The sequence below is a fragment of the Leptodactylus fuscus genome, chromosome 4 (genome assembly GCF_031893055.1).
Source record: "Leptodactylus fuscus isolate aLepFus1 chromosome 4, aLepFus1.hap2, whole genome shotgun sequence".
In the NCBI taxonomy this organism is placed as follows: domain Eukaryota; kingdom Metazoa; phylum Chordata; class Amphibia; order Anura; family Leptodactylidae; genus Leptodactylus; species Leptodactylus fuscus.
This window is the reverse complement of record NC_134268.1, coordinates 211,981,515-212,009,480: the sequence shown is the minus strand read 5'-3', so window position 1 is coordinate 212,009,480 and position 27,966 is coordinate 211,981,515. Positions and strand designations below refer to the sequence as shown.

Sequence of the window (27,966 nt, the reverse complement as noted above, 5' to 3'; positions counted from 1 at the left end):
CCAGCGCAAAACCACGCCTCTACATACACACCACGCCTCTTCCTATCCAGAGTAACACAAATGTGATCACACCCACCCTCTGAAGTCCGCGATTCTTATTGGTTTAGAAATAGCCACGCCCATTGTCTTGCTGCGCAGATCCGGACCTGTAAGTGTAAACAACGCCCATAACTTACGGCTCCGCCCTCTGTACCACTCAAACCACGCCCTCGGAAGGCATGCTGGCGAGTGTGGGAGAGGCTGCTACAGGATAACCTTCTGCTGGGGGATCGTACTGTCAGGTAAGTGATCTGTGGCCCCCCGAACTGCGGGGCCCGCCCGGTAACTGTGTACAACCGGACAGGAAAGTACTAGGCGGGAGAAACAGTCACCGCCTCTTCCGTGTCTTACATGGGCCAAGACACCCACAATAGCATCTTACTTTTCCTGTACAGATTCTGAGTTACATCCTGTATTATACTCCAGAGCTGCACTCACTATTCTGCTGGTACAGTCACTGTGTATATACATTACATTACTTATCCTGTATTATACTCCAGAACTGCACTCACTATTCTGCTGGTACAGTCACTGTGTATATACATTACATTACTTATCCTGTATTATACTCCAGAACTGCACTCACTATTCTGCTGGTGCAGTCACTGTGTATATACATTACATTACTTATCCTGTATTATACTCCAGAACTGCACTCACTATTCTGCTGGTGCAGTCACTGTGTATATACATTACATTACTTATCCTGTATTATACTCCAGAGCTGCACTCACTATTCTGCTGGTACAGTTACTGTGTACATACATTACATTACTTATCCTGTATTATACTCCAGAGCTGCGCTCACTATTCTGCTGGTACAGTCTCTGTGTACATACATTACATTACTTATCCTGTATTATACTCCAGAGCTGCGCTCACTATTCTGCTGGTGCAGTCACTGTGTACATACATTACATTACTTATCCTGTATTATACTCCAGAGCTGCGCTCACTATTCTGCTGGTGCAGTCACTGTGTACATACATTACATTACTTATCCTGTATTATACTCCAGAGCTGCGCTCACTATTCTGCTGGTACAGTCACTGTGTACATACATTACATTACTTATCCTGTATTATACTCCAGAGCTGCGCTCACTATTCTGCTGGTACAGTCACTGTGTACATACATTACATTACTTATCCTGTATTATACTCCAGAGCTGCGCTCACTATTCTGCTGGTACAGTCTCTGTGTACATACATTACATTACTTATCCTGTATTATACTCCAGAGCTGCGCTCACTATTCTGCTGGTACAGTCACTGTGTACATACATTACATTACTTATCCTGTATTATACTCCAGAGCTGCGCTCACTATTCTGCTGGTGCAGTCACTGTGTACATACATTACATTACTTGTCCTGTATTATACTCCAGAGCTGCGCTCACTATTCTGCTGGTACAGTCACTGTGTACATACATTACATTACTTATCCTGTATTATACTCCAGAGCAGCACTCACTATTCTGCTGGTACAGTCACTGTGTACATACATTACATTACTTATCCTGTATTATACTCCAGAGCTGCACTCACTATTCTGCTGGTACAGTCACTGTGTACATACATTACATTACTAATCCTCTATTATACTCCAGAGCTGCGCTCACTATTCTGCTGGTACAGTCACTGTGTACATACATTACATTACTTATCCTGTATTATACTCCAGAGCTGCGCTCACTATTCTGCTGGTACAGTCACTGTGTACATACATTACATTACTTATCCTGTATTATACTCCAGAGCTGCGCTCACTATTCTGCTGGTACAGTCTCTGTGTACATACATTACATTACTTATCCTGTATTATACTCCAGAGCTGCGCTCACTATTCTGCTGGTACAGTCACTGTGTACATACATTACATTACTTATCCTGTATTATACTCCAGAGCTGCGCTCACTATTCTGCTGGTGCAGTCACTGTGTACATACATTACATTACTTGTCCTGTATTATACTCCAGAGCTGCGCTCACTATTCTGCTGGTACAGTCACTGTGTACATACATTACATTACTTATCCTGTATTATACTCCAGAGCAGCACTCACTATTCTGCTGGTACAGTCACTGTGTACATACATTACATTACTTATCCTGTATTATACTCCAGAGCTGCACTCACTATTCTGCTGGTACAGTCACTGTGTACATACATTACATTACTAATCCTCTATTATACTCCAGAGCTGCGCTCACTATTCTGCTGGTGCAGTCACTGTGTACATACATTACATTACTTATCCTGTATTATACTCCAGAGCTGCGCTCACTATTCTGCTGGTGCAGTCACTGTGTACATACATTACATTACTTGTCCTGTATTATACTCCAGAGCTGCGCTCACTATTCTGCTGGTGCAGTCACTGTGTATATACATTACATTACTAATCCTCTATTATACTCCAGAGCTGCGCTCACTATTCTGCCGGTGCAGTCACTGTGTACATACATTACATTACTTATCCTGTATTATATATACTCCAGAGCTGCGCTCACTATTCTGCTGGTACAGTCACTGTGTACATACATTACATTACTTATCCTGTATTATACTCCAGAGCTGCGCTCACTGTTCTGCTGGTGTAGTCACTGTGTACATACATTACATTACTTATCCTGTATTATACTCCAGAGCTGCACTCACTATTCTGCTGGTACAGTCACTGTGTACATACATTACATTACTTATCCTGTATTATACTCCAGAGCTGTGCTCACTATTCTGCTGGTACAGTCACTTTGTACATTCCCAAAAATGTGTTTCGTCATGAAGTGGGTAAGAATTTTGGTAATGGAGGAATATCTGTAGTGCCCCATCTGGCTGAGACAAGTGATGTATCTAGTGCGACACCAGTAATGTGAATAGTGCCCTAGTCTATAATAGCTGTTTTCTTCTTGATGTTTATTACATATTTTAAGCAGTTTTGTGTCCGGAACGTTCGGCACCAGGTAAACATTACAGGGAAGTATAAACAATGCAGGGAAATAAAATACGGAGGCCGCGCCGCTTCCTGAGGGTTTATTTTCAGTGTGTATTTACAGATGGGCCTTGTACAGGTTTTTAACAAAAAAAATTGAAAATTAAGTAGCATAAAATAATTTATGTCCATTGTCAGATGTTTTGGGTTCCGGTCGTTCCTGAGTCTTTAGTCTTCCAGGTTTGTTGATAGAGGAGACTCAATATTTAGGACCTAAATCCATTACCCAGAGTATGGAGCAGCTGTAAAGAGTGTCTCCTGCTCTGGAGGACCCAGCACGTCCATTGAGTTTGAAGGAAATGGTGTAATGCTTTATTTCGCCACTGGAGGTGCTGCAGAGGAATGAAAAACTTGCAGCATCTTGTCATTATGTGATCAGGGAACTCTTCTAACTAGAGTGACGGTCTAAGGAGCAGGTAGTACATGTGACAGTCAGATATTGAGCCTCAGATGCAGCATCGATGCCCCTATGTTGGCACCCCAGGAGTTCGGATATAGCTGAGTGTCCATTGGACCGTCTGGACCTGTGAAACTGAACGAGGCTGCGCACAATTAAAGGGGTGATGTGGGGAAATAATAACTGAGTGCATTCCCTGCGCTGGATAAGTCTACTGACTAATATATATGTATATGTCGCCCCTCATTCTTAGATTCGTGGAGCGCAACGAGCGGCTGGAAGTCGCAGCATGTCACTTATACTTACGTAAAGCGAACTTGGAGGTGTTGTTACCGCGGTTTTTCCAACAGTGCTTTTATGCTGTGGGACGCCATTATTAGGGAATAAGCCCCCCCCCCCTTCCCCCCCCCCCAACGTGCCTCAGAGCTGCTAAGCGGTTGGCGGCCCTGGGCCTTCCATTTATTGTGCCGCCATATCTACCCCAGGATAAGTATTACCTACCACATATTCCCCAGCACAATACCTTCTTAGAGGTCACACTAGCCGGACCCCAGATAAAAGGGATGGTCTATGGTGAAACATCCCCTTTAAGCTATCACTATAGCTGTGACCAGCCTTCCCCGAGCCGTTGCGTTGGCTGACTATACAGCCTTCTATTTCGTACAGCAGAGACGCCGGAGTCATGCGGTTTCTTATGTGTTGAGTCTGATTTCTAATTTTAGGTCGCCAATATTATAATTAGACTCTATAAAGTCATAATTAGAGTAAAAAACTGTGAAGAGGAAGCACAGTGTGAATGGAGGCTTTTTTATTTGTTTTCGTGTTACCCTGCTGTTGCTTTTATATAATCTACATACAAGGGTTTTCCAGAATTTAGATACTGATGCACAGTCTTTGGGTCCTGGGTCATTACTCTCAGATTGTCGGGGGTGGTGGGCTTTGGGGGGGCTCAGTATTTGTACAGCACTTGCTGTGGCGCTTTGCATTCTGTCGTATTCACACTACAGTCCTGGAGTTTTGCATTGTGCCATTCCTCTGTTATTCCTCCTGGAAATTTATGAATAAATTAATAGCTGGGTAATATCATTCCCCTTGTCGGAGGAGTGTGTCCCTGCGTCGTCTTATACCGCCAGCACGGACTGGGTAGTGTCAGCCACCGACGGGTAGCGCCCATTTAATGTATTCATAAATTTCCAGGCAGGGTAACAGAGGAGCGGCACATTGCAGAGTTAGGCCACCGTGTAAAGACTCTGCACAGCCTTTGCCTGAAATCGCTTTTTCGTCCGCCATTTTCAGTTTAAAAACAATGGCCACCATTATAGCCAATGGGGTCTGTATGTGAGTGCTATGAACAATGGACGCCCCCGCACAGATGTGACCTCAACCTTAGGCAAATGGGTACAGTATGGGGTGCGAAAGACGCCTGGAGTGACACGTCCGTACGGCCTGCAGAGGATTGGCTTTCCCTCAAACGTTTATAGGATAAGTTCCAAGATGGACGACAGAAAGTATTTAATGTTTATCTTGAGAATGGAAAAAACTAGATTTTTCCAAGCGCAGAATTTCCCAGCTTGCACAAGGCCTGGCCCGAGTCCACGCGGTTCTCCGGGGACGCCGTACGCCGCCTGCATAGACAGATCCGATGTGAGGAGGGAAATTAGGCCGAGTCTGACAGAAAACTCCTCAGAAGGAGGTCAAGTGTAACCTCCAAGTAACATGGCCCTCATTTATCTAATGGTTGCCCATTGCAGCGCATCACGTCGCAGCTTTCATTGATTGGGGCGACGGTGACAGGTTTTAGACTGTTTTGCGAATATGAGACCGTAGATCAGTCGCCCATAGCTGCTGCTTTCCCTGCGTATTAGTTGTATTCCGTCTCCATCTTTGTAGCGTCTTGTGATCTTTGACACATGCATAGATGGCTTTACTACCCTTCTGAAATACTCTGTGCTGCTGTGAAACCCCTCCTTTCCAGTTCCATACACACGATGACTTCCTCATCGTTACATTCTACCTTGGATTAAAGGGATTTTTTATGACAGGAGGAAAATCCCTTTAAGCTCCGCAGAGTCCGACACACCATATTTTGCTTCCCAACACAATGTCATTGTCCGTAATGGCGTGTCGTCATGTGAGAGCGGTATCTGGACTTGCGTTCGGCCCATAGTGATATATCACTTTGTTACATGACTCCTTTCCTGAAATACTCTGTGCTGCTGGTTCAGCTGGCTTTCTTTGACCTCCTTTTTGGTAACATCACCCTCGTTCATCTTTACCCCTTCCCTATTAAATACACTTATAACCTCATTAGCATAATTCCTGCTATCCCCAAACTCCGACTCCTCATCTGAAATACTCTGTGCTGCTGGGTGACCCAGATTCTTCCACTGGTTTTCTGTGACTTCTCTCTTGCCTTTATTTTGCCCAGTTTGGCGGGAGGGAAGGTTCCTACAACACAGTCATCTCCTGAAATACTCTGTGCTTCTTTGTGTTATCGCACGCACATGCATCCCTGGCCTCACAGATTTGGCAGACTTGGAGCAGTCTGCATCTGTCAGGTCATGCTGGGAGCTGTAGTACCACCATAGGATGCACATATATATATTCTCTATGCCCGTATATTCCATATAGCTGATATGGAGACCGTGTGATATGACGTGTCACTGTATACAGCAGGTGTGTCGGCGCAGTGTTCCATCGTTCCCCGTCACAGTAGCCGGTGTTTTATCGGCACTGTCTGGGGATGGAGCGCTCCGCTCAGGGGAGTGGTGGACTTGTTTTCCTGTGACAGGAAATATACATGTGTTCATTGTAACCTTCTTGTTTCAGCCACAGCTCGGACCCATCAAGAGTTAATACAGCCGGAGCCGCAGCATGTGAAGACCCCCGGGAGGCCGGGTAAGAGGAGATCCCAGAGTGGCGTCATCTGCAGGGCGTGGGGTATCCAAACAGGAAGTGACCCACAGGTAGCGCCCCCCAATGTACAGTGTCAGAGTGTATATTATATACTGCCCCTTTATATTATACACTGCCCCCTTTATATTATATACTACCCCCGTTATATTATACACTGCCCCTTTATATTATACCCTGCCCCTGTATATTATACACTGCCCCCTTTATATTATATACTGCCCCCGTTATATTATATACTACCCCCGTTATATTATACACTGCCCCTTTATATTATACCCTGCCCCCTGTATATTATACACTGCCCCCTTTATATTATATACTGCCCCTGTTATATTATATACTGTCCCCTTTATATTATACACGTCCCCCTTTATATTATATACTGCCCCCGTTATATTATATACTGTCCCCTTTATATTATACACTGCCCCCTTTATATTATATATTGCCCCCGTTATATTATATACTGTCCCCTTTATATTATACACTGCCCCCTTTATATTATATACTGCCCCCGTTATATTATATACTGTCCCCTTTATATTATACCCTGCCCCTGTATATTATACACTGCCCCCTTTATATTATATACTGCCCCCGTTATATTATATACTACCCCCGTTATATTATACACTGCCCCTTTATATTATACCCTGCCCCTGTATATTATACACTGCCCCCTTTATATTATATACTGCCCCCGTTATATTATATACTACCCCCGTTATATTATACACTGCCCCTTTATATTATACCCTGCCCCCTGTATATTATACACTGCCCCCTTTATATTATATACTGCCCCCGTTATATTATATACTGTCCCCTTTATATTATACACGTCCCCCTTTATAGCATACACTGCCCCTTTATATTATATACGTCCCCCTGTATATTATATATTGCCCCCTTATATTATATACTTCCCCCTTTATATTATACACTGCTGCTGTATATTATATACGTCCCCCTTTATATTATACACATCCCCCTTTATAGTATACACTGCCCCCTGTATATTATATACTGTGCCCGTTATATTATATACTCCCCCCTTTATATTATACAAAGCCCTCTTCATATGATACATTGACCCATCCATTTGTATATTATACACCCCCTTTATATTATACACAGCCCCCTCTGTAGAGCCGGTATTGTCTCATTGTAAGTTGGTGTCGCACCATGTGACCGCGCCAATGTCTGCAGATGACAGTGAATGATATTTTATTGCACCAGCTTATTTCCCCTGTCCTGGGATTGTGGTGAGGGGCCCATGTAATCCTAATAGATCTGCTCCCATGGCCGCCCCTTCTCCTCCCGCTCCCCTGTGTCGTTCCTCTCCCTCCGCTGACATTTTGTCGTGTTTTCTTTGTTCCCCTCCATTGATTTCCTTTTATTTTTGCATTTATTTTCTGCGCATTATTAATAGCGGCTTAAATGACGCCATCGATCTCCAGCCCATCATTTATTTAGAGGCAGGAGATGGGTGTAATAATAGTTATATCAGATGATCGCAGCCAGTCAATAACATGGCAAATGTGTCCCCAGGGCTCTGTTATTGTTACCCCCCTCCACTTACCAGTGTTGTTAAAGGGATACTTAAAGGAATCCCCCTCCATCTACCACCAAATGACCTCCATTGACTTCAGTGGGTACCAGAGGACCCGCCGAAGGGTTTGCCCAAATCAGACAATTCTATTAACTATTTCAGGCTGCGCTCATATCTGCGCCGTAGTCTCCGTCATAGTGTCTGCCTAAAATCATTGGAGGAACAAGTCCTGCATGGGGACCTTTTACCTTGATTGGATCCCATTGCAGTCAATAGGGTCCAACTGTTTTAGCACCTCTTCCCCCTTGTCCGGGTTCCCCCGACAGATCCGAACAATGGAGAGGCCTTTTGTGTGCATCTAGTGCCCCTCACTCATGAGTTCTGTGGCCTCTATTTTGTGCCAATGACATCCCATTCATTGATCACATGGTACAACAGCAGCTCAGTCCCATTCAAGCTAGTGCAGCTGAGCTGTAATACCAAGCACGGCCACTATACAATGTACGGCGCTGTGTTTGGTTTCAGTGAAGAGCATGTGGGCGAGCTCTATGGCCTCATAGGTGTCGGACCCCCACCACAATATCCTAAGGACAGGCTATCAATAAATTTGGTAGGTGGGTAAGTAAGTAGTATTGCTTATAATGCAATTCCTTATCATGTAGTTGGATTATCAGGGCGCTGTGCAGGATCTTCAGACTAACAGAGGCCACAGTTACACGAGTATATACCTAGTGTATATACTTTTCATCCTTTCCCGCATGCACTGGGCAGATTCCCAGCCTCCTGCTCCTCCGTATACCCCCCTCCTCTAGGTAGCTATACACATTAGAACAAAAGCCCAGGGCGATATCTATTTAATGACATTTGTTCTGCACAGACACCTGGAGTTTTTCCCGGAGTAGTTACGTTCCTGTTTACCGCCATGATGATTATTGCTTCGAAACAGAATCACATCCCAATCTGTCCCTTTGGTGCCTCTCCGGTCCCATTACCTCCGCCTATACAATGACCACTTTACTGCACCCTTTACATGCCGTGGACAAAACTAATACACCCTCTGGTTGGAACGGGCGTCTGGATCCAGATTCAGAAATTGTATCTTGAGCAGATGCCAAGTAGCGATGTGTATGACTGCCATGGTAGACAATAACTGCAGTTATCCAGAAGGGGGCAGCATTACAAACAAAAAATATTTAGCACTAAGGCCCTGTTGACATTGGATTGTAGGTCCAGTCTGCCCTCTAGTGGCTGTGGTCAGTCATGAACATGCAGGTAACGCTGGTCATAGACTTAGTTAAAGGGTCTGTTTTGGTCCAAGGGCAACATTGTTAGGGTGCATTCACACTGAGTAAACGCTAGCTTATTTTGTAAAGTAAAATTACACTTGTAAATTTTGCTATCCCATTGACTTCAATGACATTTTACAGGCGTATTTTTTACAGGCGTATTTTTACACTTGTAAAAAAATATCATTGAAGTCAATGGGATAGCAAAATTTACAAGTGTAATTTTACTCTACAAAATAAGCTAGCGTTTACTCAGTGTGAATGCACCCTTAGATTGTACCTGTCCAATGGACCACCAAAAACTGGAATGGAGTGGGAAACAGGTCCTAGGGATGGTTGGGGTCTGCGGAGAATGGCACCTCCTAACCTAAAATATGTCTAGACACATCTGATGATCTTTTTGGATTTGGCTTTTATCATTAATTCTTCCATAAATCTGAGAATCTGGATGACTGTGTATGAAGGAGATAAGGGGCTGCCGGGTAAAGCCTCTTATCTCCTGGAGTGACATGTTGATACATTACATGCTCTCCCCTTTGTATTTAAAGGCCTGGGGTGCCCTCCATTACTATTTGTACCCACTGCACATCCGGAGTATTATCACTATGGGCAGCCCCACCGAGACGGAGGAGGTGCATGTAGCCGTGATCCGCCCGAAAAATGCTGGAAGCCTCAACTCCCGGGAGTATCGAGCCAAACTGTACGAGGTAAGACTCAAGTGCCTGATCTAGTGTTTCTTATTCACGACCCACGAGGAGGGAGACTGGAGTGCACAGCCGGATTTACAAGGCTCTTATCATTTGGATAGTGAAATGCAAGTGTGATGTCAATAGGCAGAGTCATTGTCAGCGCACTACACCAAGTGACTGCCAGGGTGTCCTCCTACATACATAGGGCGGTGTAATAGTGAGGCAGTCACCACTGCCTGCCATTGATCCCACACACTGTCCGCCATTAGCCCTCTCTCCCAGTAACACTGTCCGCCACTAGCCCTCTCTCCCAGTAACACTGTCCGCCACTAGCCCTCTCTCCCAGTAACACTGTCCGCCATTAGCCCTGTCTCCCAGTAACACTGTCCGCCACTAGCCCTCTCTCCCAGTAACACTGTCCGCCACTAGCCCTCTCTCCCAGTAACACTGTCCGCCATTAGCCCTGTCTCCCAGTAACACGTCCGCCACTAGCCCTCTCTCCCAGTAACACTGTCCGCCATTAGCCCTCTCTCCCAGTAACACTGTCCGCCATTAGCCCTCTCTCCCAGTAACACTGTCCGCCATTAGCCCTCTCTTCCAGTAACACTGTCCGCCACTAGCCCTCTCTCCCAGTAACACTGTCCGCCACTAGCCCTCTCTCCCAGTAACACTGTCCGCCACTAGCCCTCTCTCCCAGTAACACTGTCCGCCACTAGCCCTCTCTCCCAGTAACACTGTCCGCCACTAGCCCTCTCTCCCAGTAACACTGTCCGCCACTAGCCCTCTCTCCCAGTAACACTGTCCGCCATTAGCCCTCTCTCCCAGTCACACTGTCCGCCATTAGCCCTCTCTCCCAGTAACACTGTCCGCCATTAGCCCTCTCTCCCAGTAACACTGTCCGCCATTAGCCCTCTCTCCCAGTCACACTGTCCGCCATTAGCCCTCTCTCCCAGTAACACTGTCCGCCACTAGCCCTCTCTCCCAGTAACACTGTCCACCACTAGCCCTCTCTCCCAGTAACACTGTCCGCCATTAGCCCTCTCTCCCAGTAACACTGTCCGCCACTAGCCCTCTCTCCCAGTAACACTGTCCGCCATTAGCCCCCTCTCCCAGTAACACTGTCCGCCATTGGCCCTCTCTCCCAGTAACACTGTCCGCCACTAGCCCTCTCTCCCAGTAACACTGTCCGCCATTAGCCCTGTCTCCCAGTAACACGTCCGCCACTAGCCCTCTCTCCCAGTAACACTGTCCGTCATTGGCCCTCTCTCCCAGTAACACTGTCCGCCATTAGCCCTATCTCCCAGTAACACTGTCCGCCACTAGCCCCCTCTCCCAGTAACACGTCCGCCACTAGCCCTCTCTCCCAGTAACACTGTCCGCCATTAGCCCTGTCTCCCAGTAACACTGTCCGCCATTAGCCCACTCTCCCAGTAACACTGTCCGCCATTAGCCCTGTCTCCCAGTAACACTGTCCGCCATTGGACCCCTCTTCCTTTGGCATTCTTCTACTGGCCCTCTCTTGCCTTGACACTGTCTGGCATTGGCCCCCGCTCCCTGTAGTACTATCTGACATTGACCCCTTCCTCCTGTGACCCTGTCGGCCATTGGCCCCCTCTCCCCATAACACTATTTGCCATTGCCCCTCCCCTTCCCATGATACTCTTTGCCCTTGTCCCCCCTCCCCTTCACACTGTCTGTCACTGGCCCCTTTCCCTCGGACATTGTCTAGTAATGTCTCCTCTCTTTAGTGCGGGCCCCCCTGAGTATTTGTCACTTGCCCCTTTGTACCATGACTCCCATAGCCTCACCTATTGGTGTGCTCTGCTGGGAGATAAGGGAAAGAAAGTAAGTGAGCATGGTGTAGGCAACAAAAAAAGGACACGATACTGCCCCCAACTGACACAATGCAGTCAATGCAAGTCTATAGTATACGGCAGGGCTGGAAAGTTCCCAGGTAACCTCTGCGCCTGGAGATTTGTCCTATCTGGTCACTAAAATCCCAACCTGACATGTGGAGCGGGGCAAGTGATTGATACCCCACTCCTCTCCAAAAACAGAACCCCAACCTCTCTGCTCCCCCTTTACAGATCTTAATGATCGAGGTGCCGATAGAAGGGCAGAAGAAGAAACGGAGAAAAGTTTTGCTGGAAACCAATCTACAGGGTGAAAGAGACAAGTCCCAGGAGATCCTGGACTATGTGCTGGAGACCACAAAGCAGACCTCACCCTCAAATCAAGGGGTGAAAGGTGAGGAGGGGTAGAAGAGACCTTAAGAGTACTATAAGCCTATTGTACTTCAGAGCTGTAATCACAATTCTACTGCTTATTGTAAGACACCCTGCAAGTCCACAGAAGATGTTGGGAGACTGGAGTATTGTGAATGCAGCTCTGGACTATAACACAGACTGTAATTCGGACTCCATGATTGTTGGGTTATGACACTACTCTATATTCAATGGTGGACTGGCCCTTGCAGTCACCTGAGTAAATCCATCCAATAGCTCCGAATTTATTTTTTTCCAGGTAAAAGAGTTGTGCTGATGAATAAATTCCCCCTCGAAGGAGAGAAGGCCGGCAAAGAAGCGACTCTCTTCCTGGTCCCGACCTCTGTCAAAGGTAACGCCCTGGAGATATCGGTTATAGGGGGCAGTTGTCAGTGTGCGCCCCCTGAAATGTATGTGACCCCTCGCTAAGTAACAGGGTGAAGTATCAGAGACATGTGGTACAGACAGCGGTGTTACTTCTCACCCAACTTTCCCAGGAGTGGATAGAATTAAATAGGATTTAGAACAAAGTCATTATCACATCAGTGCGGAAATCTGTAGTTTGTGCCACAATCTGTAATGTTTCTTTTGTCCTTTTGAAGATAATTCAAAGATGAACTACAACCCGGGAAGTCCGGTGTTCTACTGTCTGCAAGACATCATGAGAGTGTGCAGCGAGACCAGCAACCACTTCTCTACCATTACTGCACGCATGCTCATCGCCCTGGACAAGTAAGTAATGTCATGTATGTACACAGTGACTGTAGCAGCAGAATAGTGAGCGCAGCTCTGGAGTATAATACAGGATAAGTAATGTAATGTATGTACACAGTGACTGCACCAGCAGAATAGTGAGCGCAGCTCTGGAGTATAATACAGGATAAGTAATGTAATGTATGTACACAGTGACTGCACCAGCAGAATAGTGAGCGCAGCTCTGGAGTATAATACAGGATAAGTAATGTAATGTATGTACATAGTGACTGCACCAGCAGAATAGTGAGCGCAGCTCTGGAGTATAATACAGAATAAGTAATGTAATGTATGTACACAGTGACTGCACCAGCAGAATAGTGAGCGCAGCTCTGGAGTATAATACAGGATAAGTAATGTAATGTATTTACACAGTGACTGTACCAGCAGAATAGTGAGCGCAGCTCTGGAGTATAATACAGGATAAGTAATGTAATGTATGTACATAGTGACTGTACCAGCAGAATAATGAGCGCAGCTCTGGAGTATAATACAGGATAAGTAATGTAATGTATGTACACAGTGACTGCACCAGCAGAATAGTGAGCGCAGCTCTGGAGTATAATACAGGATAAGTAATGTAATGTATGTACACAGTGACTGCACCAGCAGAATAGTGAGCGCAGCTCTGGAGTATAATACAGGATAAGTAATGTAATGTATGTACACAGTGACTGTACCAGCAGAATAGTGAGCGCAGCTCTGGAGTATAATACAGGATAAGTAATGTAATGTATGTACACAGTGACTGCACCAGCAGAATAGTGAGCGCAGCTCTGGAGTATAATACAGGATAAGTAATGTAATGTATGTACATAGTGACTGTACCAGCAGAATAATGAGCGCAGCTCTGGAGTATAATACAGGATAAGTAATGTAATGTATGTACACAGTGACTGTACCAGCAGAATAGTGAACGCAGCTCTGGAGTATAATACAGGATAAGTAATGTAATGTATATACACAGTGACTGTACCAGCAGAATAGTGAGCGTAGCTCTGGAGTATAATACAGGATAAGTAATGTAATGTATGTACACAGTGACTGTACCAGCAGAATAGTGAGCGCAGCTCTGGAGTATAATACAGGATAAGTAATGTAATGTATGTACACAGTGGCTGTACCAGCAGAATAGTGAGTGCAGCTCTGGAGTATAATACAGGATAAGTAATGTAATGTATGTACACAGTGACTGTACCAGCAGAATAGAGAGCGCAGCTCTGGAGTATAATACAGGATAAGTAATGTAATGTATGTACACAGTGACTGTACCAGCAGAATAGTGAGCGCAGCTCTGGAGTATAATACAGGATAAGTAATGTAATGTATGTACACAGTGGCTGTACCAGCAGAATAGTGAGTGCAGCTCTGGAGTATAATACAGGATAAGTAATGTAATGTATGTACACAGTGACTGTACCAGCAGAATAGAGAGCGCAGCTCTGGAGTATAATACAGGATAAGTAATGTAATGTATGTACACAGTGACTGTACCAGCAGAATAGTGAGCGCAGCTCTGGAGTATAATACAGGATAAGTAATGTAATGTATGTACACAGTGGCTGTACCAGCAGAATAGTGAGTGCAGCTCTGGAGTATAATACAGGATAAGTAATGTAATGTATGTACACAGTGACTGTACCAGCAGAATAGAGAGCGCAGCTCTGGAGTATAATACAGGATAAGTAATGTAATGTATGTACACAGTGACTGTACCAGCAGAATAGTGAGCGCAGCTCTGGAGTATAATACAGGATAAGTAATGTAATGTATGTACACAGTGACTGTACCAGCAGAATAGTGAGCGCAGCTCTGGAGTATAATACAGGATAAGTAATGTAATGTATGTACAGAGTGACTGTACCAGCAGAATAGTGAGCGCAGCTCTGGAGTATAATACAGGATAAGTAATGTAATGTATCTACATAGTGACTGCACCAACAGAATAATGAGCGCAGTTCTGGAGTATAATACAGGATAAGTAATGTATGTACACAGTGACTGTACCAGCAGAATAGTGAGCGCAGCTCTGGAGTATAATACAGGATAAGTAATATAACATATCTGCACAGAATAATCTCTACCTGTAAAATTATATTATATTTGGATTTGGACATAATCCTGAAATTATATTATCTGACCCCCATGCACTTTTTCTTCACACAGATGGCTGGATGAACAACACACCAAGTCTCACGCCATTTCTGCCCTGTTCCGTCCGTCTCCTTTAGACAGGATAAAGACCAATGTGACTAACCCAGCATATTCCACAGAGGCCGGGCAGTCTGAAGATTCGCTGCACATGGGATACACAGCCCTGGAAATCAAAAGCAAAATGATGGCTTTGGAGAAAGCAGACATGTGCATTTACAACCCTCTGTTTGGATCCGATCTGCAGTATACCAACCGGGTATGTAAGGCAGGGTGAAGATTAAACGTGTACATAAACTGTGCCCCGACCTTACAGGCGTTGTGCCACCGTATCCGGTTAGAACCTATCCCTAGTCATAACCGTTCCCGGTTTCCAGCTTGAATTTGTGGCACAACACCTTTAATAATACCTTGTTTTTGCAGGGCATGCTGGTAGTTGTAGTTCTTTAAATTGCAGACCTATGAGATTTGTCTGGTCCTTTTTGGGATAACATTAAGCATCTATGTATACCCTCTACAGGTGGATAAAGTGGTGATTAACCCTTACTTTGGGCTCGGTGCCCCTGACTACTCTAAGATCCAGATTCCAAAGAGAGACAAGTGGCAGCGGAGCATGAGCAGCGTCATGGAGGACAAGTATGAAGCAGTCATGTCCATATAAATTGATATGTTTCCCATAATTATGTTTGTCTGATTTTGGGTGTAGTTCTTAGTGTCTTGGCTAATGTTTCCGTTCAGTAACTACATCTTTATCTGTTGTGGTGTTTTGTGCAATTGCGGGTTTTGTCCACTAGAGAGCGCCAGTGGGTAGACGACTTCCCTCTGCACCGCAGCGCCTGTGAAGGAGACACCACATTGCTGAGCAAACTACTCGATGAAGGATTTTCCGTCAACCAGCTGGACAATGACCAGTGGGCGCCCATACATTACGCATGCTGGTGGGTAAAACTTTCTTTATGCCCATGTCACTTCCCTAACTCATTGCGAAAGGGTTAAATTATTAACGACTGGCTTCCAAAACAGTGCCACTTCTATCTACAGGCTGTATGGGGTATTACCGTTTAGCCCTGTTCATGTCACAGGAGCTGCAATGCCAGACACAACCTATGGACAGGAGTGGCGCTATTTCTGGATTAAAGCAGATGGATTTTTTTTTTAATGCTCCCAATATACCACCAGTAGTCAGTGACTATTTGTTCTTGTAAAGGTACGGGAAGGTGGAGGCGACCAGTATGTTACTGGAAAAAGGGAAATGTAACCCTAACCTGCTGAACGGACAGCTGAGCTCACCGCTGCACTTCGCTGCCGGAGGCGGCCATGCTGAAATAGTGCAGATCCTCCTCAATCACCCAGAGACGGATCGGGTAAGTAAGAGGAAGGTCGGCAACCAGGCCACACATGTTTAACAGGAAAGGAATTGTAGGTCCCAGTCTCTGCGGGGGTCCTCCAGTCATGTCACAGATGTCTATGGCCGGGCCCCACCACCACTTAGCTGTTTGAAGAGACCGCGGTGTCCAGGTGGGTACTGCAGCCCCCTCACTACTTACCCAGCACAGCGCTGTACATTGTCTAGTGGCTGTGCTTGGTATCACAGCTCAGCCTATTTGCTTGAGTGGGACTGAGTCATATGAGCAATGAAAATGATGCCACGTGGCTTCAAACAGCTTAACTGCGGGGGTCGTGAGTGTCGTACCTCTGCTGTTCTTACGATGAGGTCATCAATTGATACGTCTTTTGTAAAACTTACCAATAGGTGTCCTGAAATACTCTGTGCTGCTGTGAGCTTTTGCAGTTGTGATTTACATGTTACTTATTTTGCCTGCACATCAGTATAAATGGCGAGTTAATGGTAAATTTGAAGTTATATAGAAATACACATGCTCGTGCTGTTGACAGCTGCCATCTACATATATTGTACAGAAGCTCACTGGTATTTGATCTGTTTACAGCATATAACAGACCAGCAGGGGCGCTCTCCGCTGGATATATGTGAAGAGAACAAGCAGAGTAAATGGGAGGAGACGACCGAGCTGCTGAAGAACTCTATGAAAAAACCTGTAGGTTTTATGTTACCGGAAGTGGTTCAGGGTGGGGGGGTAGTTACTTACTAGAGTCATAGAGGGGTTAATAAACGTCATTGTGTTCATCGTTGTCAGCTTAGCTACATAGAGGACCTCTATATATAGACACTAGGGGGAGCTCACTATATACAAGTTTCTACATTGCACTGAATAATAAATCTGTCCTTTCTTAGCTCCACCTAGTGGTGACTGCAGACTGCCAGACATTTAGCTTTACGCCAGGTGAACCCATGGCGTCAGATATTCAAAATCTCTGCTTTGATGCCATTTTGCGTTTTCATTACCCCAGTATGAAAAGATTCGTATCTACCGAATGGACAGCTCGTACCGATCTGTGGAGTTAAAACATGGCAATAACACAACCATGCAGCAGATTATGGAGGGGATGCGTCTGTATAAGGAGACCCACCAGTTTTTCGCTATTTGGATCTGCTCTGAGAATATCAGTAAGGACGTTTCTATATATACACTTGTGAAATAGATTATTAGTCTAACATACCTATATCCTGTATTATACTCCAGAGCTGCGCTCACTATTCTGCTGGTACAGTCACTGTGTACATACATTACATTACTTATCCTGTATTATACTCCAGAGCTGCGCTCACTATTCTGCTGGTACAGTCACTGTGTACATACATTACATTACTTATTCTGTATTATACTCCAGAGCTGCGCTCATTATTCTGCTGGTGCAGTCACTATGTACATACATTACATTACTTATCCTGTATTATACTCCAGAGCTGCGCTCACTATTCTGCTGGTACAGTCACTGTGTACATACATTACATTACTTATTCTGTATTATACTCCAGAGCTGCGCTCACTATTCTGCTGGTGCAGTCACTATGTACATACATTACATTACTTATCCTGTATTATACTCCAGAGCTGCGCTCACTATTCTGCTGGTGCAGTCACTATGTACATACATTACATTACTTATTCTGTATTATACTCCAGAGCTGCGCTCACTATTCTGCTGGTACAGTCACTGTGTACATACATTACATTACTTATCCTGTATTATACTCCAGAGCTGCACTCACTATTCTGCTGGTGCAGTCACTGTGTACATACATTACATTACTTATCCTGTATTATACTCCAGAGCTGCGCTCACTATTCTGCTGGTACAGTCACTGTGTACATACATTACATTACTTATCCTGTATTATACTCCAGAGCTGCGCTCACTATTCTGCTGGTGCAGTCACTGTGTACATACATTACATTACTTATCCTGTATTATACTCCAGAGCTGCGCTCACTATTCTGCTGGTGCAGTCACTGTGTACATACATTACATTACTTATCCTGTATTATACTCCAGAGCTACGCTCACTATTCTGCTGGTGCAGTCACTGTGTACATACATTACATTACTTATCTGTATTATACTCCAGAGCTGCGCTCACTATTCTGCTGGTACAGTCACTGTGTACATACATTACATTACTTATCTGTATTATACCCCAGAGCTGCGCTCACTATTCTGCTGGTACAGTCACTGTGTACATACATTACATTACTTATCCTGTATTATACTCCAGAGCTGCGCTCACTATTCTGCTGGTACAGTCACTGTGTACATACATTACATTACTTATCTGTATTATACCCCAGAGCTGCGCTCACTATTCTGCTGGTACAGTCACTGTGTACATACATTACATTACTTATCCTGTATTATTCTCCAGAGCTGCGCTCACTATTCTGCTGGTACAGTCACTGTGTACATACATTACATTACTTATCCTGTATTATACTCCAGAGCTGCGCTCACTATTCTGCTGGTACTGTCACTGTGTACATACATTACATTACTTATCCTGTATTATACTCCAGAGCTGCGCTCACTATTCTGCTGGTGCAGTCACTGTGTACATACATTACATTACTTATCCTGTATTATACTCCAGAGCTGCGCTCACTATTCTGCTGGTACAGTCACTGTGTACATACATTACATTACTTATCCTGTATTATACTCCAGAGCTGCGCTCACTATTCTGCTGGTGCAGTCACTGTGTACATACATTACATTACTTATCCTGTATTATACTCCAGAGCTGCGCTCACTATTCTGCTGGTGCAGTCACTGTGTACATACATTACATTACTTATCCTGTATTATACTCCAGAGCTGCGCTCACTATTCTGCTGGTACAGTCACTGTGTACATACATTACATTACTTATCCTGTATTATACTCCAGAGCTGCGCTCACTATTCTGCTGGTACAGTCACTGTATACATACATTACATTACTTATCCTGTATTATACTCCAGAGCTGCGCTCACTATTCTGCTGGTACAGTCACTGCATACATACATTACATTACTTATCCTGTATTATACTCCAGAGCTGCGCTCACTATTCTGCTGGTACAGTCACTGTGTACATACATTACATTACTTATCCTGTATTATACTCCAGAGCTGCGCTCATTATTCTGCTGGTACAGTCACTGTATACATACATTACATTACTTATCCTGTATTATACTCCAGAGCTGCGCTCACTATTCTGCTGGTGCAGTCACTGTGTACATACATTACATTACTTATCCTGTATTATACTCCAGAGCTGCGCTCACTATTCTGCTAGTACAGTCACTGTGTACATACATTACATTACTTATCCTGTATTATACTCCAGAGCTGCGCTCACTATTCTGCTGGTACAGTCACTGTATACATACATTACATTACTTATCCTGTATTATACTCCAGAGCTGCGCTCACTATTCTGCTGGTACAGTCACTGTGTACATACATTACATTACTTATCCTGTATTATACTCCAGAGCTGCGCTCACTATTCTGCTGGTGCAGTCGCTGTGTACATACAGTACATTACTATTCTGCAGTCTTCAGGGCTCCTAGCATTTTGTGCTGACGAGATGTCTGACTGTTTCCATCACTAACCAGCAGAATTGTGCAGACAGCTCTGGAGTATATTGCCCGTTGTAGAAGATACTTTCTTGTGATTACTTCTATATAAGTAGCCATGTTTGCTCATTATAGATCCATTATCCAGGAATATTGTAATGATAAGTAATCAGGTGGAGCAGTAAGATCTGGATACTGATGTGTTTTGCTGTCTTGGAGAAGCTTCTTCTGAGACTTCTTCTCCATCTTTGATCTCTAGGTCTGCAACTGAAGCCATTTCACAAGCCCCTGCAGCACATCAGAGACTGGCCCGAGATTGTGAATGAGCTCACCAACCTGGACCCCCAGAGAGAGACCCCACAGCTCTTCCTCCGGAGGGATGTAAAGTTACCGCTGGACGTGGAGAAACAGGTGACAGAATGAAGTCTCAGCCTTACCTCATATCAGCCAGAACCAGAACCTACCTGTCACTGATGGCAGTGGGGGCACTTACAGAGTCCTTGTGAGAATTGGGAGATGATTCACAGGCTTTCTCTATGAGTGGGGGGGGGGGGCAGCAGGACTCACAGGCTTTCTCTATGAGTGGGAGGGGAGCAGGACTCACAAAGCTTTCTCTATGAGTGGGGGGGAGCAGGACTCACAGGCTTTCTCTATGAGTGGTGGGGGGAGCAGGACTCACAGGCTTTCTCTATGAGTGGTGGGGGGAGCAGGACTCACAGGCTTTCTATATGAGTGGGAGGGGGGAGCAGGACTCACAGGCTTTCTATATGAGTGGGAGGGGGGAGCAGGACTCACAGGCTTTCTATATGAGTGGGAGGGGGGAGCAGGACTCACAGGCTTTCTCTATGAGTGGGGGGGGGAGCAGGACTCACAGGCTTTCTATATGAGTGGGAGGGGGGAGCAGGACTCACAGGCTTTCTCTATGAGTGGGGGGGGAGCAGGACTCACAGGCTTTCTATATGAGTGGGAGGGGGGAGCAGGACTCACAGGCTTTCTATATGAGTGGGAGGGGGGAGCAGGACTCACAGGCTTTCTCTATGAGTGGGGGGGGGGAGCAGGACTCACAGGCTTTCTATATGAGTGGGAGGGGGGAGCAGGACTCACAGGCTTTCTATATGAGTGGGAGGGGGGAGCAGGACTCACAGGCTTTCTCTATGAGTGGGGGGAGCAGGACTCACAGGCTTTCTCTATGAGTGGGAGGGGGGAGCAGGACTCACAGGCTTTCTATATGAGTGGGGGGGGGATCAGGACTCACAGGCTTTCTCTATGAGTGGGAGGGGGGAGCAGGACTCACAGGCTTTCTCTATGAGTGGGGGGGAGCAGGACTCACAGGCTTTCTCTATGAGTGGGGGGAGCAGAACTCACAGGCTTTCTATATGAGTGGGGGGGCAGGACTCACAGGCTTTCTCTATGAGTGGGGGGAGCAGGACTCTCAGGCTTTCTCTATGAGTGGGAGGGGGGAGCAGGACTCACAGGCTTTCTCTATGAGTTGGAGGGGGGAGCAGGACTCACAGGCTTTCTCTATGAGTGGGAGGGGGGAGCAGGACTCACAGGCTTTCTCTATGAGTTGGAGGGGGGAGCAGGACTCACAGGCTTTCTCTATGAGTGGGAGGGGGGAGCAGGACTCACAGGCTTTCTATATGAGGGGGGGGGGAGCAGGACTCACAGGCTTTCTCTATGAGTGGTGGGGGGAGCAGGACTCACAGGCTTTCTCTATGAGTGGTGGGGGGAGCAGGACTCACAGGCTTTCTATATGAGTGGGAGGGGGGAGCAGGACTCACAGGCTTTCTATATGAGTGGGAGGGGGGAGCAGGACTCACAGGCTTTCTCTATGAGTAGGTGGGGGGAGCAGGACTCACAGGCTTTCTCTATGAGTGGGGGGGGAGCAGGACTCACAGGCTTTCTATATGAGTGGGAGGGGGGAGCAGGACTCACAGGCTTTCTCTATGAGTGGGGGGGGAGCAGGACTCACAGGCTTTCTATATGAGTGGGAGGGGGGAGCAGGACTCACAGGCTTTCTATATGAGTGGGAGGGGGGAGCAGGACTCACAGGCTTTCTCTATGAGTGGGGGGGGGAGCAGGACTCACAGGCTTTCTATATGAGTGGGAGGGGGGAGCAGGACTCACAGGCTTTCTATATGAGTGGGAGGGGGGAGCAGGACTCACAGGCTTTCTCTATGAGTGGGGGGAGCAGGACTCACAGGCTTTCTCTATGAGTGGGAGGGGGGAGCAGGACTCACAGGCTTTCTATATGAGTGGGGGGGGGATCAGGACTCACAGGCTTTCTCTATGAGTGGGGGGAGCAGGACTCACAGGCTTTCTCTATGAGTGGGAGGGGGGAGCAGGACTCACAGGCTTTCTCTATGAGTGGGAGGGGGGAGCAGGACTCACAGGCTTTCTCTATGAGTGGGGGGGAGCAGGACTCACAGGCTTTCTCTATGAGTGGGGGGAGCAGAACTCACAGGCTTTCTATATGAGTGGGGGGGCAGGACTCACAGGCTTTCTCTATGAGTGGGGGGAGCAGGACTCTCAGGCTTTCTCTATGAGTGGGAGGGGGGAGCAGGACTCACAGGCTTTCTCTATGAGTTGGAGGGGGGAGCAGGACTCACAGGCTTTCTCTATGAGTGGGAGGGGGGAGCAGGACTCACAGGCTTTCTCTATGAGTTGGAGGGGGGAGCAGGACTCACAGGCTTTCTCTATGAGTGGGAGGGGGGAGCAGGACTCACAGGCTTTCTATATGAGGGGGGGGGGGGGGCAGGACTCACAGGCTTTCTCTATGAGTGGGGGGAGCAGGACTCACAGGCTTTCTCTATGAGTGGGGGGAGCAGGACTCTCAGGCTTTCTCTATGAGTGGGGGGGGGGGGAGCAGGGCTCACAGGCTTTCTTGGCCTTCCAGCAGCTTGTACTCCGCTGCAGCGCTCATGTTTCTCATTGTCTCCACAGATTGAGGATCCTCTGTCTATTCTCATCCTTTTCGATGAAGCTCGGTACAACCTCCTGAAAGGTTTCTATCCAGCGCCAGACGTCAAGCTGATCACACTGGCCAGCCTGCTCCTACAGATCGTATATGGCAACTACGAGAGCAAGAAGCACAAACAGGGATTCTTAAAGTGAGTAGTGACCATGTGCGGGGATAGTGTGTCCTCACCAGAGCTCCGACTACATGTGGGCTGTCACCACTGGCGTAACTCTAGGGGTCACAGCCTGACCAGGCCCAAGACCCAGGGGGGCCCACAGGTCCCCCTCACCACACTAGGCCGGGATAAGCTTCATTCTGACGTCCTTGGATGTTTGGCAGTCTGTAAATGTATCACCACTGCCCTCTAGTGGACTGAGGGGGAGAAGATTTATTATACACAGCCTTCCACTGTCAGAAAGGAGGAATAAGTTGTCCAGCTCATCTCCTAGAAGAATAAGGGATAGGAAGAGTTAAAATCCAGCCTGGGGTGCTTGATGGGAGATGTAGTGTCTGTACAGGTCACTGGGCAGTGCATTGTGGGATATCAGGATGGTATTACATACACAGTATAGCACCGTAGATCCAATATATTTTAGGTTTTTATTTGTTTTTTTTTCTCCAGTGAAGAGAATTTAAAGTCCATCGTACCGATCACCAAGGTGAAGAGCAAAGCCCCTCACTGGACCAACCGCATCCTGCATGAGTACAAGGTGAGGCCCTGATACTACTGCCATGTGTCACAGGCAGCCATATTGGAAACCAGGCCTCAGTCCATGGAGGCTCATAGAGATAGGGAATAAGTGTCCATAACAGGACAACCCCTGTAAGGCCTTGAAGAAGTCGCCCCCCTCCCATATTCCTTATTGGGACATATGGGCATTATAGGGGGTGCATGACTTGGGACGCCTCTACACGAGCAGCTAGAATACAGCAATGGCCCTTGTAATACTACATACAGTGGATTGCATAAGTATTCACACCCCATGAACTTTTTCACATTTTGTCACCTTATAACCACAAACTTAAATGTATTTTCTTGAAATTTGAAGTGAAAACCAACACAAAGTAGCCGATAATTGTGCAGTGGATGAAAATGATGCAAGGATTACAGAACTGTGCACATTTTGTAAACTGTATTGTGTCTTCCGCAGAATCTGAGCACCAGCGAGGGGGTGAGCAAGGAAATGCATCATCTACAGCGCATGTTCCTCCAGAACTGCTGGGATATACCCACCTATGGGGCGGCCTTCTTTACAGGGCAGATCTTCACAAAGGCCACGTCCAGCAGTCACAAGGTCATTCGGGTGTATGTGGGCATCAATACGAAGGGCCTGCACCTGCTCAACCTGGAGACCAAGGTAAGGTGTGGGGGAAGACGCAGTTGTTGGGTTAGATGCACCTTCAAGATCAGCGTACATGGAGCATTCTTATAAATAAAATAAAAAATCATGACGCAGGTGTGTTTTTAAAAAATACATGTAATATTCAGAGAGTGTGTTATAAATTGCATGTGTTTTCAGTTTTTGTACTCATTATGTAAACCCATCCTCAGCATACAAAATGTCAGGGCTGTTCAGATAGCAGATCCCTTTAAACCAATGATGTCCTTATTGTGCTCGGGTTATCTTCTCCTACATGTAGTGTCCTCCTGATAACCAGCCATGATGTCCTTATTGTGGTCGGGGTATCTATTCATACATGTAGTGTCCTCCTGATAACCAGCCATGATGTCCTTATTGTGGTCGGGTTATCTTCTCATACATGTAGTGTCCTCCTGATAACCAGCCATGATGTCCTTATTGTGGTCGGGTTATCTTCTCATACATGTAGTGTCCTCCTGATAACCAGCCATGATGTCCTTATTGTGTTCGGGTTATCTTCTCATACATGTAGTGTCCTCCTGATAACCAGCCATGATGTCCTTATTGTGGTCGGGCTATCTTCTCATACATGTAGTGTCCTCCTGATAACCAGCCATGATGTCCTTATTGTGGTCGGGGTATCTTCTCATACTGTAGTGTCCTCCTGATAACCAGCCATGATGTCCTTATTGTGGTCGGGTTATCTTCTTGTACATGTAGTGTCCTCGTGATAACCAGCCATGATGTCCTTATTGTGGTCGGGGTATCTTCTCATACATGTAGTGTCCCCTCCTGATAACCAGCCATGATGTCCTTATTGTGGTCGGGGTATCTTCTCATACTGTAGTGTCCTCCTGATAACCAGCTATGATGTCCTTATTGTGGTCGGGGTATCTTCTCATACTGTAGTGTCCTCCTGATAACCAGCCTTGATGTCCTTATTGTGGTCGGGTTATCTTCTCATACATGTAGTGTCCTCCTGATAACCAGCCATGATGTCCTTATTGTGGTCGGGTTATCTTCTCATACTGTAGTGTCCTCCTGATAACCAGCCATGATGTCCTTATTGTGGTCGGGTTATCTTCTCATACATGTAGTGTCCTCCTGATAACCAGCCATGATGTCCTTATTGTGGTCGGGTTATCTTCTCATACATGTAGTGTCCTCCTGATAACCAGCCATGATGTCTTTATTGTGTCCGGGTTATCTTCTCATACATGTAGTGTCCTCCTGATAACCAGCCATGATGTCCTTATTGTGGTCAGGTTATCTTCTCATACATGTAGTGTCCTCCTGATAACCAGCCATGATGTCCTTATTGTGTTCGGGTTATCTTCTCATACATGTAGTGTCCTCCTGATAACCAGCCATGATGTCCTTATTGTGGTCGGGTTATCTTCTCATACATGTAGTGTCCTCCTGATAACCAACCATGATGTCCTTATTGTGGTCGGGTTATCTTCTCATACATGTAGTGTCCTCCTGATAACCAGCCATGATGTCCTTATTGTGGTCGGGTTATCTTCTCATATATGTAGTGTCCTCCTGATAACCAGCCATGATGTCCTTATTGTGGCCAGGTTATCTTCTCATACATGTAGTGTCCCCTCCTGATAACCAGCCATGATGTCCTTATTGTGGCCAGGTTATCTTCTCATACATGTAGTGTCCTCCTGATAACCAGCCATGATGTCCTTATTGTGGTCGGGTTATCTTCTCATACATGTAGTGTCCTCCTGATAACCAGCCATGATATCCTTATTGTGGTCAGGTTATCTTCTCATACATGTAGTGTCCTCCTGATAATCAGCCATGATGTCCTTATTGTGGTCAGGTATCTTCTCATACATGTAATGTCCTCCTGATAACCAGCCATGATGTCCTTATTGTGGTCAGGTATCTTCTCATACATGTAATGTTCTCCTGATAACCAGCCATGATGTCCTTAATGTGGTCAGGTTATCTTCTCATACTTGTAGTGTCCTCCTGATAACCAGCCATGATGTCCTTATTGTGGTCGGGTTATCTTCTCATACATGTAGTGTCCTCCTGATAACCAGCCATGATGTCCTTATTGTGGTCGGGTTATCTTCTCATACATACAGCTGGTTTGGTTTCTAATCCGTCTCCTCCATTTTTTTGTGATTTTAGGCTCTTTTGATCAGTTTGAAGTTCGGCTGCTTTAAGTGGCAGCTGGGAGATGGCGACTTGTGTTTCCAGATCCACAGCATGGAGAACAGAATGAGCTTCATCGTCCACACAAAACAGGCGAGTAACCAAGTAATATCTGATACTAGAGAGCAGGCCTTATTAAAGGGGTTTTATAGGGAAACTGGTGTGGTGAGGGGGCTGGGGCTAAACAAATCCCCACCCCTAGTCCTCCGTTATGGTGTCAGGTTCACACCCTTGGGTTATCAATCACATTGATAGAATTTATATTGGCTGCCATTTCACTGTCCCTTTCATGTCCCCCCTCCTGACACAGGCCGGTCTGGTAGTGAAGCTCCTGATGAAGTTGAGCGGCCAGCTAGTGCCCGGAGATAAGAACGCGACAGAACGCTACGGTTACGGATAGCTGCTCCCAGACGCCGCAGACCACCTCCCATATGCATCTACTGCTGGTTGGCAGACGCTGCTCACTCCTCCGCTTCTTTTTATATGTATTTTTGTACGCGCCTTGTGTTTTTGAAAAAAAAAATGTTATATTTATTAAAAAGCAATAAATAAAGTGGTGTCTCCGGAGATTTATTACCATTAGGGTCAATATCTGGAGGTAGGAGGTGTTTTATAGACTGTCATATTACTCTCACCAGCTGGCGGTGCTATCGTGCACTATAGTGGAGACAATACATAGTTTAGGGTGTAATCCAGGGGTGCTCACACTTGTACAGGGGTTGAGCTACTTATAAATTGACCAAGTAAAAATGATCTACTGTGTGGGTGGGGCCTGGGTCTGCTGTGTGGGCAGGGCCAACTAGACTGGGCGGGGCTTAACAAGTCTAAGGGGTGGGGCCTGCTCTGGTGCAGACGTTCTGATTGGCTTAGAGCTCACATGGCACTGCCTTGGCACCCAGCACAGAGCCGACACCACTGCCAGTAATGCCGGTGCCCGCAGCATAGCCCCCCAGCCTGGAAGGCGGCCGCCTGGAGAGTGGGGTGCACATCATCCCCCGGAGCTGCTGCTGCTTCTGACACACGGGACAAAAGCAGCAGCAGCTCCGGGGCATGACGCGCTCCCCGCTCTCTAGTCTGACATGGAAACTAGGCGTGGCTGCGTCCCAGGCCCCGCCCACACATCAGACCGCACCTGCAATGAACGCTTCTGGCTGCATCACGTGATCGACCGGCAGATCGCGATCGACGTATTGGGCACTCCTGGTGTAATCTAATAAATTAAAGAATACTCCAGTAAAAAAAATATCCCCTCCTTTTCAAAATAAGCCTGCGTAATGTTAACTCACAGCTTTATTGTGAAGGTATGTGCTTCCCTCCGGAGTACTAACTCCTCTGCTCCTCTGATACGGTTTTTCCTGTATGAAGGTCAGACTATGAATGCAAGTCCAAGGCATTTAAGAGACCTGCGTTGTGAGTCTAGTGATTTCTTGTGCATCAGAGGACATAGAG

At 46.2% G+C, this 27,966-nt stretch overlaps 1 protein-coding gene across 2 annotated transcripts; it reads left to right on the top strand.

Moving 5' to 3' along the window:
• Positions 1-184: 184 nt before the first annotated feature.
• On the top strand, positions 185-27,050 carry KRIT1 (KRIT1 ankyrin repeat containing). Of its 2 annotated transcripts, none has more exons than XM_075271655.1 (18): positions 185-281; positions 6,262-6,330; positions 9,735-9,893; positions 11,963-12,122; positions 12,399-12,491; positions 12,742-12,871; positions 15,059-15,302; positions 15,564-15,679; positions 15,838-15,981; positions 16,251-16,407; positions 16,993-17,100; positions 17,414-17,570; positions 20,282-20,433; positions 22,966-23,132; positions 23,604-23,691; positions 24,133-24,339; positions 26,494-26,610; positions 26,828-27,050. In XM_075271655.1, the coding sequence occupies exons 3-18, from the start codon at positions 9,792-9,794 to the stop codon at positions 26,915-26,917; spliced, it is 2,232 nt and encodes a 743-aa protein (XP_075127756.1). In that variant the 5' UTR covers positions 185-281; positions 6,262-6,330; positions 9,735-9,791; the 3' UTR covers positions 26,918-27,050. The 2 variants fall into 2 exon arrangements, with proteins under 2 accessions (XP_075127756.1, XP_075127755.1); XM_075271654.1 differs by having other exon boundaries at positions 191-281; positions 6,262-6,398.
• The last annotated feature ends 916 nt before the right edge of the window (positions 27,051-27,966 follow it).